General features: G+C 61.9%; 1 protein-coding gene across 1 annotated transcript; it reads left to right on the top strand.

Moving 5' to 3' along the window:
* Positions 1 to 6: 6 nt before the first annotated feature.
* On the top strand, positions 7 to 10,912 carry KLF16 (Kruppel like factor 16). The gene is made up of 2 exons (XM_040240136.1): positions 7 to 549; positions 8,631 to 10,912. The coding sequence occupies exons 1-2, from the start codon at positions 96 to 98 to the stop codon at positions 8,930 to 8,932; spliced, it is 756 nt and encodes a 251-aa protein (XP_040096070.1). The 5' UTR covers positions 7 to 95; the 3' UTR covers positions 8,933 to 10,912.
* Positions 10,913 to 13,951: the final 3,039 nt, after the last annotated feature.

Consider the following 13,951-nt stretch of genomic DNA (forward strand, 5'->3'; position numbering starts at 1 on the left):
CCTCCCGCACTCGAGCAGCCGCCACCGGCCGGACGGGCGCCGCTCCTGCCGCCTCCGCTCCGCCCGCTCGGCCGCGCCGCCCGCCCCTGCTTGGCATGTCGGCAGCCGTGGCGTGCGTGGATTACTTCGCCGCCGACGTGCTCATGGCCATCTCCTCGGGTGCCGTGGTGCACCGCGGGCGGCCGGGCCCCGAGGGCGCGGGCCCAGCCACCGGCCTGGATGTGCGCGCGCCGCGCCGCGAGGCCGCCCCGCCCGGACCCACTGGGCCGCCGCCTCCGGCCCCCGTCCTAGGCCCAGGCCCCGGTGCCGCCACCGCCGCACCCCACCTGCTGGCCGCCAGCATCCTGGCCGATCTGCGCGGTGGGCCCAGTGCCGCTCCGGGGGGCGCCTCGCCCGCCTCCTCTTCTTCGGCCGCCTCGTCCCCGTCCTCTGGCCGCGCCCCCGGCGCCGCGCCCGCCGCCGCCAAGAGCCACCGCTGTCCCTTCCCGGGCTGCGCTAAGGCGTACTACAAGTCCTCCCACCTCAAGTCGCACCTGCGGACGCACACAGGTGAGCCCGATCGCGAGCCGGGCCCGCGCGGGGGCGGTATCCCGCGCCCCCTCCCCCGCCGGGACCCCGAAACTGCGTGGCGCGTCGGGGGCGGGGAGGGGGGCGCGCCCGGGCAGCCGCCGCGCCGGCCGGGAGGGCGGGGCCTCGGTGGGTGGGGCGCGCGCGGGGGGCGTGGCGGCCACGCGGTCGGGTGGCGAGCGGATGGCGGGCGCGGAGGCAGCCGCAGGAGCTCGCCGGGTGCTGGTTGCTGCGGGGTCCGCGGGCGGGATCGGGGCTCCCGGGTAGTCCCCTTCGCTCTCGGCCTGGTTTCTCTTTTGTTTTCCGTTGGTTTCTGATCGGGGCGGTGGGCAACGTGGTCGAAGAGCCCAGTTCTGAGGTTCTTGTCCCCTCCCCTGCCTTGGTTTCCTTATCTGTAGAAAGGCAGGAGGCACCGTGGCGCTGCCTCCGAGGTGGCCGCGAGGATTCACCCCGGAGAGCGGCCGAGCGCTTGGTGCTCGGCGAGGTTGGGGGATGCCCGGCACGTTTTCTCTGTCCTTTGCTGTGTTTTAATAAGGTGGAAGGGGGGCTGGGAGTGCGGGTTAGGGCTTGAGCCTCGGGAGGAGGGGGATCCCTGAGGGCGTCACGTTATCCCCCTGTTTCCCAGCGTACTGGATCTCTCCCACCTGCTCCGGGAGCAGAGAAGGCTTGGTGGCGGGGGAGGGCTCGGCGATACTGTCACGTCTCACAGCCCAGCCCGGCGGCAGGGGGCTCTGGCCACCCTTTCACTCGGGCACCCCCCCCCCTTTTTCCTCTTGCGGTTCCTCCCAGTTCTCCCTATGAAGTTTCATCTTCAACCCTGAGAATTTTTTCTCGGGCTGGGGGCCAGGGGATGGTGGTCACCAGCCTGAGTTTGAGCATTGGAGGTGATCCTTCGTTTGGGAAGGACAGGGAAGCTGGGTGGGCGTGGGCTTGGACTCGGTGGTTCTGCCGCTTTCAAGCACAAGACCTCCTCTTCTCGATGGGTTTTTTGTCTGTATAAAGGTCCTCTGACCGCCTTCTCCTGAGGGTCCTTACGTGGGTCACGCCAGGGCACATGAACACGGCTCGGTGGACATGCTCCCGTTGTAGGGACACGTGAAGGGCCGAGGTGGGACTCCCCCTGGAATTGTGGCAGACACGGATGGTCTGACCCCTGAAAGCAGCTCAGACCCCATGGTGCCTTGGTTTTCTTCCCCGCACTCTGTCCTGCTCTCTAGGTCTGGTGAAGGGGGGTGCGGGGGCAGGCCACCTCCCACTGTGGCTCCCCAGGGACACTTCCCCAGGGTTTGCTGGGGTTTTAAGGACCTCCGTGAGTCCCTAGGCAGTGTTGACTGCCCCCTACGCCCATGGAGGAGAAAGGACTCCTTGTCCAGTGCCTGTGTGTATGTCCGTGTTGCCATTCCTGGCTTTAAAGAGAAACGGAGACCGACGGGGGGTGTTCCAGTGATGGTTGGGGGAGGGCAGGGAGCCATTTCTCCATTTCTTGCTCCCTTGATGATAACTGTGCTGGGCACTGGGGGGCACCTGGGTACTGAGAATCAAAGTCCTGTATCCAGGCTCCTTTGGTTCCAGTTTTGGATGCTTTGGGGTACCTTCGTGCTTAATGATGGCTAATGCAGCATCTTTCTGGCACTCAGGACCACCAGACTCTACCTTATCAAAAGCCTCTGTATCAAGGTTTTTGGGCTTTTCCAGCCCTCAGGGGTGGGGAAGTCATGTCTTAGGTCTGTACGATAGAGTGGTGTTGCCCACTGCCAGGGGCAAACCTGGGGACAGATCTGATGAGCAGCCTTAATTAGATGCTGGCTGTCTGCTGCAGGAGCCAGTGTGCCCCAAGGGTCTTTGGGAGGGGGTCCTGTCCCACCCATCACTGCCTGACAGCAGCTCTTCTCTCTGTAGAGAGAACTCCCTTCCTGGCCTGGCCCCCATTTTACAGATGAGCAAGCAGGCCCAGCAGGAGCGGTCATCGTCTCTGCCCCATTTGGCACAGAGGGTTGGGGTGGGGAGATGTGGAGGGGTGATGGGGTCTTCCTCGGAGCCACACAGCTGCAGGGGAGCAGCTGGGAGCAGGGATGGCTGGCCTCCAGTCCCCTGGGTCTGGCCTGCAGTCCCTGGCCTACAATGAGCTCCCCTGCTTCCGCGTGGGGCAGGGAAAGACTTGGAAGCTGCAGGAGATGTTGACGCGGTTGCCGTGGATACCGAGATGGAGAGGGAGGGAGGTGGGGCGGGGGCGGAGGCGAGCTGGCAGTCTACTCCTTGCTCTCCCCACCTCCCTCATCTCCCACTGTTTTCCTGCCCCAGAGCCCCCAATGCCCAGCACCTCCTGGGGGGCTCAGGCCCCTCCCCACAAGGAACTCAGATCTGGAGTGGGGGAGACTGTTAGTCTTTGGCACTGTTCACTCCTAGACCGGGTCATTCTCTGTCCGGCGTCTTGGCCACTGTAGCGTGTTGAGCAGCCTCCCTGGCCCCCACCTGGGGCACCTTCAATTGTGACAATAACAGATGTCCTCAGACGGCACACAGTGTCCCCTGGGGCTTGTGGGATCTCTCCTGTTGAGACCCCTGTCTGGTTACGCCTGAGAAAGAGTAGCTGAGAGTTGATTGTGTGTGAGAGGGGCACTTTGGGGATGACCCGATCCCTGTCCCCCGGACCCCTGGAACGTTGTGGTGGGGGGAGCGGTTACAGCAGTGGTGATGGAGGAGAAGCCTTCCTGGAGGAAGCAGGATGCTGTGGGTTGACTGCAGCCTGGAAGGGCGTGTCTCAAGAGAAGGGCAGCACCGTGGCTGCAGGGGGTGGGGGCAGGGGCCCTGGGGGATGGACTGGGAGGCTAGAGGCTCTGGTGGAAGGTGGGGAGGGGGCCGAGCAGGTGAGCAGTCTGGTTAATCCCCAGGGCAGGGTGGGGGGGGGCAGGGAAGCAGGCCGGCTTTGCAGAGGAAAATCCGTTTATGAGGACGGGATTAGGGTCCAGGAGAAGGGTTGAGGAGGGGGGCTGTGGTATGGGAGGCAGAGAGAAGCCCCATGACACTGGGGACAAGAGGTGGCTAGGGGAACCCCTGTGTGCTGACCCAGGGGGTGGTGCAGGTGGGGGTATTTTTTGCTGAACAGGCCCCCAGGAGGGGAGGCAGATGGGGAAACTGAGGCAGCAGCGGGCATGGGGGCTATGTATGGAGGCAGATCCCACCTCTACCCCTTGCAGAGCCATGAGTGCCTCTAGGGCCAGGTGGGGCTCAGGAGACTACTGGCTTATCTGGGGGGCCAGAGTGTGGCAGTGCCGAGGTGGCGTGGGGGGTGCGAGTGCCCAGGACTGCCTCCCCATCTAGCCCCCTCCTGTTGCAGTAGTGCAGTGAGCAGCTAGGACTGGCCCCGCAGTGCCTGTACCCCCAGCTGGGGGCTGGGGAAGGATGCCCCAGCATTTTTGGGGGGTTGAGAGGGTGCCCCAACATTGTGGGGGGCGATAACCACCCCCCACCCAGGCTCCCTGATAAAGGTGGCCCAGATGGCCCGGGAGTGGGCACATGATACCAGCCTGAGGAGCCGGCCTCCTGGAGAGGGAGGGAGCCACCCTCGCCTGGTCCTATTTCCAGAACAGCAGGGCTCTGGAACACACATGCTCTGGGGGCCTGAGGAGGCCGTGACCCCTCAGCCCTAGGCACTGAGAGGGCCACCAGCCCCCACGCTGAAGATGCCAGTCTGGGTGGGGGATGTGGTAAAGCCAGGGCTGCCTGGGTTCCCAGGGAGGGAGGCAGGGTGTGAGGCAGCAGGAGTCCACCTTTTAACTAAACAGGGCTGGGGTGGGGGTGGGGTGGCTCCTCCCTGGGGGTTGGGGGGTAAACCAGATGATGCTCCAGCACACTTGGCAGCTGGCTAGCTGCCGCTGGAGCCACCCACTCCAGCATCGTTCTGTCTCCTTGGGCCCTGTAGACTCTGCACATGTGTATCACGCACCCTCAGGGGGCCAGGCTTGCACCCTCGGCTTTAGGGTTGGCTGGGGGCAAAGATCACATCCAGGAGAGACTGAGTTCCAGCATAGGAAGGCTGAGAACGGAGACAGTGGATGGGGTACGCCAGGAGAGTGTGCTCTGAAGGGTAGAGCAGACAGACATGGGATGGAGGAAGGGGCAGAGGTTCCAGGCAGCAGGAATCGGAGGTGAGGAGCATCCAGGCTCCGGTAGACTTCAGCCTGGACCCTGAGCCCAAGAGCAGAGCACTGAGCTGGCGGCTCTGGCACCAGCGACGGCCGCACCAGTCCAAACCAGAGCTAGGGCCTGGAGACAAGGAGGTTTGGTTTTCTTTGAAGGGGGCTCTGATGGGATCTGTTGCCAGGTACCACCTGGGAAGGTGAGAACCTGGGAGATCTCTGCCTAATAAGCTTTTGGTGCAACAGGCAGAGCAATTGAAATGGAAAACCTGTAGGAGAGTGGGGACTGGGAAGGAGGGAGATGGGAAGTCTTGGGTTTGGAGGAAGGGGGCTAACATCTGGGGGGTACTTAAGATCACAGAGTGGATCCTCACACCTGCTGGTCCTTGTAAAGCCTTCAGGATGGCCAGCACACAGGGGCCCTGGGCCGGGCTCTCCAGACTTCACCATCAATTTTCCATTCTTTTGGCTGCATCTCTGTGCTGCCCTTTGGATTCTTTGTGGCCTGTTCAGCCCCATCTTCTTTGGAAAGCTTCCCGGCTTCTGGCTCCCCACCCTGCCACCTTCTGCAGCCCCAGCCTTCTCCAGCTGTCCTGGGATTTTGCCTTATCTGAGCCTCGCTACCAGTGCAGTCCACCTGGCAGGTGGGCATTTGTGCAAGGGTTGGTTATGGGCTGCACCTTCCCCTCCTTAGATTAGAGATGACCTCCGGAGGTCACGGAAAAGGTTAGCTGTCGGACCCTTGGCCTACAGCCCGGGGAGGTGGGGCACTGGCTTCCCAGACCCACCCCACGCCCTTGCCCTCTTCAAAGGCGGAGCAGGCTGAGCCAGGCCTGGCGCACGGTCGCCCGGACCTCCTGGCCTTCATTTTCTGGCTGTCCTGAGTTCACCCCAAAGCCCAGCCCAAGTCAGAAGGTTAAGTCCACCGCAGCCCCGCCCACCGCATCCTCCAGCGCCCAGGTAGACTCTGGAGATAGGCGTCAGGCCAGGTGCAGCCAGGCTCTGAGCCTCCGAATATTACAACACGCCCACCCCCCACCTCCCTTTTCACCCCAGCCAGTGGACTGAGAGGGTGGCAGGACATGGCATCCTGCAGGCATTCGCCTAACGTTGTGGGGGCGGGAAGCCTGCGCTCCGGGACGGCCACCCACATGTGCACGTGCGCCGCACTCCCGGGCAACCCGGCGTGGGGCGGAGCTGGCAGCCGTCCAGCCGGCGGGGCGACCCCAGGCCCCGGCGGGAGTGTGACCACGTGAGCAGGGCCGGCTGGGCCTGCGGCTGTCCTTGCCGCCGCCGAGCTACGTGCGGCAGCTGTGTTCCCGGCGGCTGCGTGCGTTCAGCCCCTACGGGCTCCGGCACCGCTCTTGCAACCTGCGGGTGGTGGTGAAGGAGAGCTGCGGGGCGGAGGGGGGGAGGGAGGGAAGGGTGGGAGGCCGGACCAGACCCGTTGCCCTAAATGGGGAAGTGAGCCAACCGGGGCGGGAGGGCCCTCCCCCGCCACCGGCACCACCTGCCCCCCCCAGCCCCTCCGCTCCTCCCCGCCTGCGCCTAGCAAGATGGCGACAGGGCCGCATGCCCCACGGATGGGCCTCCCTACCCCCCTCCCGCCACTGTCTGTCTGGAAGCCAGCAGCTCCGCCCCCATCGCCAGATTCCCCCTCCCCCAGACTTCGGCCCTGGGACCTGTCGGTTCCAAGTACGGTGGGGGGTCCTTTCCCGCGCTGTTTTGAGCCCCGTGATTCCGTTGAAGAGGTCCCCGCCCCGACCCCTCCCCCAGCTGCTGCAGACTTTGCCTTCTGGATCGTTCCAGGAGAGCCGAATGGTGGTGGGGGACAGCCTCGGGGATTTGGGGCCACCTGTGGTCTTGGGGACAGTTGCTCTCCCTCCAGCAGCACGGTCGTGGCACGTAACTCCCCTCCCCCAGGGAGGTGGCACCAGCACTTCTGGGTTCGCAGCCTCCTGGGGCCTACCCTCCCCCAGCTGCAAGCATAACCGACAGGTATCCCCCAAGAAATCTTCTGGGGGGGGGGTTCTACTGGAAACCTTTCATGCCGCGCTGGGGGTGTCCCGAGTCTGGCCAGGAGGAAGGATGGGGAGGGGAGGATTTACTGGGCCTCCAGGGCCGCGGGTGATAGTAGGCGCCTCTCTACTGGTGCCTAAGTCTACTGGTGCCCTTCTGCGGTTCCTCCCTCCTAGCCTTTCTCTCTAGGCAGGCCTTGCTTCCAGAGCGGAGATGTCACTGGGTCACCCTGAGATTCCAGCCCTCCCCCACTCCCCCATGGCTGCGACTCTGTCCCATGGCCCCTGCCGCTGGCTCCTGGTCATCTCTGTATTCCCCCATCAGGGCGCTTCTCTGACCCCTGGCAGAGGACACCCAAGTCTGTCTCCCTCGATACCTCCTCCCAGCGGTGGGCGTGTTCTCTGAGGCAGGGTCAGCCTGGGTCACCAAAGTCCCCAGGGCCCGGTGTGGGCCTTCCAGAGTGTTACCTACTCTAACCCCACTGCGGCTTCCCCTCTCTTGTCCCCCAGCTGGCGTCCCCCCTTCCTCTTCTGGGTTCCATTCTATGCCGCGAGGGGAGACCCTGCCCACATGTCCGCATCTGTTTCTCCCAACACACCCCGCAAAACCCCTGCGCATTGGGCACACAACGTCTGGGGGGTTCCAGGATCCCAGGTACCCCGCCCTGGGTCCCGGAGGGTGCAAACTCTGGGGAGCTCACCGCCCCTAGGACGGGCGTGGCGGAGGTCCCCCTGAGTCGGCTGGGGGGACGCTGACGATACACGGTTGAGGAGAGGGGATCGGGCGGCACTGTCGTAGGGCGGAGACTCCCATGGGATGGGCGGGTGGGGACAGGCGGGCAGGGATGGCGGCGGCCGCCGGGGCAGGATGGGCGAGGCCGGCCTGGCGGTGGGAGGGGTCTGCGGAGGAAGTTGCCGGTGGCGGCCCGCCCCTCCTCTAGTCTTCTGCTCTGCGGGGGCGGGACAAGTCCTGGGCTGCCTCGGGCTCCGCCCCTTCCCGCGCCAGAACCCAGGGGCAATCCCCGCCGCGCCTTCTGACCCTTCCCACCTGCTAGCGCGGCCTGGGGTTGGGGGTGTCCCTTCACATGTTCCTCTGCTCGTAGAGGGCCACAAGGGTCAGTGGTGGCGTCAGGCACAGGAAACCGCCCAGTTGATGCCCAGCACCTGCGCCCCTGGTGGTCATTTCCCAGAGGAAGGGGCTTAGCTGGGATCGCCAGTATCGCGGAGCCCTCGGAATGCCCCACAGGAAAGGTAGAAGGGAGTTTCGCGGGGGCGGAGACAGCAGGAACTGTTGCCTTAAGATCGGAGCGGGCACGTGTGTGGCAAGTACATTGGGAGACACGTCACCGAGGTGACACCGTCTTAGGGGTAGGGGTAGGCGGACAGGCCTGGGAGAACCGGGTCTCTGTAGGTTTTCCTTTCAACTCGTGGCAGCTGCTCCCAGTCTGTAATTACCATTGTGCTCAGTCGCTTCAGTCGTGTCAACTCTTTGCGACCCCATGGACTGTAGCCCACCAGGCCCCTCTGACCATGGGATTCTTCAGGAAGAATACTGGAGTAGGTTGCCGTGTCCTCCAGGGGAAACTTCCCGACCTAGGAATCGAACTGTCTTCTGCATTGGCAGGCGGATTCTTTCACTGGCGCCACCTGTGAAAGCTAGTAATTACCATTAGTCGTAGGAAATAGACGAGGGGATATTCACAGGGTTCGGGAAATGAGTTGGGGTCATTTTCTTTATACATTTACACGTTTTAAATTCACACACAGAATTCAGCCTCTCGAACGAGTTTTGCCGGGGAGAGGAGGTGAGACAAATGAGCACCCTTTGAGATCTGATGGAACGGCCCTCTTTCTCCCCCCCCCCCCCCCCGCCCCCCACACTGACCACTGTCTGTCCTCCACGCAGGTGAGCGCCCCTTCGCTTGCGACTGGCCGGGATGCGACAAGAAGTTCGCACGCTCTGACGAGCTGGCCCGCCACCACCGGACGCACACCGGCGAGAAGCGCTTCCCCTGCCCGCTCTGCTCCAAGCGCTTCACCCGCAGCGACCACCTGACCAAGCACGCGCGCCGCCACCCCGGCTTCCGCCCGGAACTTCTCCGGCGCCAGGGCACCCGCAGCACCTCGCCCAGCGACTCGCTGCCCTGCAGCCTGGCGGGCAGCCCCGCGCCCAGCCCAGTGCCCAGCCCGGCCCCAGTCGGCCTGTAGAGCCCTGTTCCAGCCGCCCTGAGTGCACCCCCGCTGGGCCTGGGCATGGAGCACCAGCAACCCGCCTGCTGTCCCGGGCCCTGGTGAGGCTCGGATTGACTGCCAGACCGGCCCTTTTCAGTGTCCCCTTGAGGGCCCCCCCCGAGTTGCCCCTGCCCCCTCGAGAAAACCAGGAGGGGGCCTGAGACTGGACCGGGGTCATCTGGGCCTTGGAGGTTGCTCTCCGGGAGGAGCATGGCCCGGTGTCTGTATATAGATAGCCATGATGTTAACTCTGTTCCCAGCTGTTGAACAGGGACCCTAGGTGGGGGGCCAGAAGGCATCCCTTCTCCCTTGCCACCTCCCTGCTTTGGGTGGCATGTGGGCCTTGGGGGGAGGTGCCCCAGGAAAGGCACCCCCTAACCAGCGTTCAGAGCTGGCCCCAAGGTCCCTCTCTCAAGGTTGGGATGAAGTGCAGAGCCATAGGTGAACTGGGGGTTACCGCGTGGGCTGCCTCTTGTCCCCCCATACCCGCCCCGGGAGCCCTTCACCCCATCGAAAGCCATTGGAGACGTTCAGGGAAACGGTGCGGCCTGGCCGCCCCATTCGGGTACTCAATCTCAGGTGTCCACAGGCTCTGGCCCACTGCCCGAGGGAGGGGCCCTTCAGCTCCCTAGCCTCCCGGGCAGGGCGGGGGTGGGGAAGTGGTAGGGTCTCTACAAGGGGTCCTGATTTGCTTCTGAGACTTGGGGTAGGGAGGAAGAGAAATGAGGGTTCTTCCAAAGAGCAGTTAGACTCACTTGGGGGGGGTGGATATCACGGGATATGAGTAAATGCAGGCTTATTTATTGTCCTCTGTCTGCTGGAGTGGGGGCTGCACTGCCCCTCGCTGGGTGGGTGTGCGAGTGTGTGAGTGAGAGACTGGGAGAAGCTGGTGCCATTGCCGGCCTCCCTCCTGCAAGGGGAAGAGTCCCCGACACTGGCCTTGAGCAGCATCATGTGACAATCAGTCCCTCCTGTTTGGACCAGAACAGCCTTTGGGCCAAATGGACCCCTTCCCAGCACCTGGATGGGGGCAAAGAGGCCCTGGGCCCTGGCTCCATCCTGCCCCCCTGGTGGTGGTGGCAGGGTGGCCCCTGGACCTGGGGTTGAGGTCCCACCTGCGGGGGCGGGAAGTATAGCTCGATTTTTTTTGGACCGGGTAGAATATTTTTTCAGGCTCCAATCCCTTCCTTGATCTGGGCCCCTGTGGGTGGTCTGTTGTCCTCAGGGGTTGTGGGTGTGGGGGGAGGATCTTCATGGTCTGAACTTAGGATAGGGGAGAGATAAATGCCACATCCCCTCCTGGGGTTCTCCCACTGTGGCTGAGGTTGGATTTCATTTTGGACGGAGACTGACGACCCTGGCCTTGGAATGGGAAGGGACCCAGGCTCCCTGTCCCTTACCGTGAAAAGGCTTATTCCATAGCCTTTGGCTGCAGATCTGTGGCACCCTCCCAACCTGTTCCAGAAACTTCCTGTCTCCCAGCAGGGGGCTGGGGCGTTTGGATGGCACTAGTGTGGACCCGAACCAGCCCTGGCAGGATCCAGGGGCAGCGCCTAGGGTCCCGGGGAGGAGGGCTGCGCCAGGGTGAGATGACTTAGCCTGGGGTAGGGAGGGAAGGGGGAGGGGTGGGGCGGGCCTAACTTTGTTTCCCTTTGTGTCCGTCTGGATGCCCCCTCCCCATATTGTCCCAGCGCTGGCCGGTGCTTGTCCACAGGAAGTGGACTGTGGTCTGAGGACCCAGGGAGCTGAGAACTCGCCCCTCCGCCCCTCCCCAGTGTCCGGGGGCCTGAAGGGACCGGTGGTCACCCGGACCTGGTTCCAGCCATTTAACTGTGGCCTCTAGAGGTGGGTGGAGGGGGAGGGCCCCAAGGGACTTTGCTTTCGGGTGACTCCCTCCCCCCTGTCCTGCCTGGCCTCATCCTGGTATTTAATTAAACAAGTCTTTTTTAAACCCGATTCCGGAGCCTGTGTGGTTTTTCCCTTCGCCGGTCCAAGGTGGTGGGCCTCCTGGGACTCTGTCCCCCTTGCCAGTGGGGGTCCTCAGCCTCCTCTTGGGGAACTGAGCCAGTGGGCTGGTGAATCCGCGGACCTGCTGGCGGTCTTGGCAACGCCCCTTAGCCCTAGAGGGCTGCCCTCTTCAGCTCGCGCTGCAGACCAGAAGCACCCACACCTCGGGCATCTGAGCCCCCAGCTCGCCTTCCTGCTCCGTTACCCGGCAACTGAGGCTCGGTGACACGGCGTCTGGCGTCCGGGGGCGTCTGCTGCCCGCCTCTTTCTGGCGCCGCGGGCGCGGGGAGCCCGCATTTCTCGACACTGCCCTATCAGGCTCCTTCCGAGGGTAACTCGCACCACCGCCCAGGCGTCTGGCCGCTCCTGTATTGTATGCCTGCTGTATGCCGGCTACCAAATGTAACGGAGGGGAAGGAGCGTTGGGAAATTGGTGAGAGTTCTGGTCCCCTTAGGAAAAGTGCACCCCAGATTCCAGCTATCTCTAGAGCCCGGAAGGACAGTGGGGCTGCGGTGACACGCAGCGCAGACACTCCCCAAGGCTTTTGCTACTTCCCGCCCTCGAGAAGGCGGCAGCCCCGCCATCTGGTGGTCGCCCACGGCATTGCAACACCGGCTCCGTTAATTCCCCTCCCCAGGGTCCTGCCCTTTGGGCCGCCAAGGTCGCTCCAATCTAGACACATGGTCCTCGTCTTACCCTCTGGAACCCCCTCCCCTCTTGCTCTCTTTCTTACTGGAATATGGCCCGAAAGCCCGCAGATGTCCCTCCCTGGACTCCTGTCCCACTCCAGCTCTGGCAGGCTTCTCTGCTCCTTTGCAGCAGGGTTCCTGAAATGCTAGGTCCGCAAGCTCAGAGCCCCCTTAAATCTCTCTTGCATGCACTCTCCGTGTCCCGGAATCACCAGGAGGATTTCTGCCTCCTAGACGCTCCATTGGCAAGTGATCTCGGGGACCCCTAGCCCCCCTCCCCAGGTTCAGGTCCCCCTGTGCAAAGACAACCCCTGGTTCATGCCAGCCTCACCCTCAACTTCCGGCCCAGTATGTTCTTACCCCTCCCCCACTGCATATTCATCTTTTCAAGCATGCAAAATCTTTGGGGTCGTCCTTGACTCCCCGCTTTGGCTCACCATCCATATCTAGTACCTCCGGAAACCTCCCTGGAGCTCTACCTTCAAAACGTATCCAGAGTCCACCCACTTCTCCCCTCTCTTTTGCCTCCACCTGGTGCCATCATGGTTCACCTGAACCAGTCCAGCCTCCCCCTGCTTGGTGCACCCACAGCTGCCCACAACAGCCACCAGGGGGCGCCCGTGAGCACCTGAGTCAGGTTTCCTTTCTCTGCCCACAGCCCTCAGGGCTCCCACCTCCCTTGGGTAAAAGTCCAAGTCTTCCCCAAGGCTCACAAGGCCTGTATGACCTGCCCGGTCCCCTCCCTGCTCTCCCCTCCTCCCTCGTTCATTCTGCTCCAACACTGGCCTCCTCCTCGCCACGGTTGCTCTGATAAGCTTGATGCAGTCCTGCCCCGGGCCTTTGCCCATACAGTGCCCTCTGCCTGGAATGCCTTTCCACCAGATGTCTGCTCAGCGTTCCCGTTTCTTTCTTCAGAACTGCTCAAATCCCACCTTTCCCATAGGACTACATGGACCACTCCCTTTTCCCAGCCCCCTACTCTGTTCAGTTGTAAAGGAAATCAGTCCTGAATATTCACTGGAAGGACTGATGCTGAAGCTGAAACTCCAATACTTTGGCCACCTGACTCGAAGAACTGACTCATTGGAAAAGACCCTGATGCTGGGAAAGATTGAAGGCAGGAGGAGAAGGGCATGACAGGATGAGATGGTTGAATGGCATCATCAACCCGACGGACATGAGTTTGAGCAAGCTTCGAGAGTTGGTGATGGATAGGGAAGCCTGGAGTGCTGCAGTCCATGGGGTCACAAAGAGCCGGACACAACTGAGAAACTGAACTTCCTACTCCATCCTATTCCCCCCACCCCATAGCACTTTTTACCTTGTACTGTGATATCTCACTTACTGATTTCCTGTTGTCTGTCCGCATGTAGACACTACCTCCACCAGGGTGAGGATATTTGCTTTGTTCAGGAGCCCACTCCACTGTTGGCAGTGGAGGATAGGCATCGAGAGATCCCAGGGGGTTAGGAGGTCTCAAGCCTCTGTCTGCAGGGCCAGGTGGCTGTGGTAGGGAGAAAAGTTGGCTGGGAGAAGTGGGCGGTGACCTAAGAAGACTATCCCCTGCTCAGAGGGATCCTTGGTAATTGCCAGATGGTGGACAGCCTGGAAATTGTAGTTTCTTGCAATATTCCCCCGATTTTTTTTTTCCTGGCCGCATCGTGCAGCCATTTGGAATCTTAGTTCCGTAACCAGGGATCAAACCCATGCCTCTGCATTGAGAGCGCAGTCTTAACCACTAGACGGCCAGGGACGTCCTCTCACAATTCTTTAAATGGGCAACAAACACATTTACACCATTTGAAAAAGTAGTACTGAAACAAAACTGGTGCTCACATACATATATACGCATGTTCACAGAAGCACAATTTACCATACACGAAAACCAGAAACCACTGAAATTTCCATTATCTGATAACTGGATAATATACTTTGGTGCATGGCCTTGATATATAGTAGGTGCTCAAATATTAGGTAGACCGATGAATGAATCGGAATAGGTCTCCTCTGGTGTACCTGGAGATTTAACTGCCGCAAGTGTCCAGGTGGGAGAAATGAAGCACTTACCGCGTCAACCCGGGCGGAGTTGAGTTTCACATCCTGAACTGGGTAACTCAGATACCGTTGAGATGCATCTGCAGAACTCCAATAGACCACCAGAGGGCGCCTTAGGAAGACAAGCTAATAAAACGCAAGTTGAATGCAAATAAGCCGTAGCGGGGCTGCTGCTGCTGCTAAGTCGCTTCAGTCGTGTCCGACTCTGTGCGACCCCATAGACGGCAGCCTACCAGGCTCCCC

Source organism: Oryx dammah, unplaced genomic scaffold (genome assembly GCF_014754425.2).
Source record: "Oryx dammah isolate SB20612 unplaced genomic scaffold, SCBI_Odam_1.1 HiC_scaffold_5, whole genome shotgun sequence".
Classification (NCBI taxonomy): Eukaryota; Metazoa; Chordata; class Mammalia; order Artiodactyla; family Bovidae; genus Oryx; species Oryx dammah.

Excerpts from the sequence above, each read along its gene's own strand:
- KLF16 (XM_040240136.1), top strand. The coding sequence starts at position 96 with ATGTCGGCAGCCGTGGCGTGCGTGGATTACTTCGCCGCCGACGTGCTC. Across the intron at positions 550-8,630 it reads GCACCTGCGGACGCACACAG|GTGAGCGCCCCTTCGCTTGC; the intron begins GTGAGCCCGATC and ends TCCTCCACGCAG.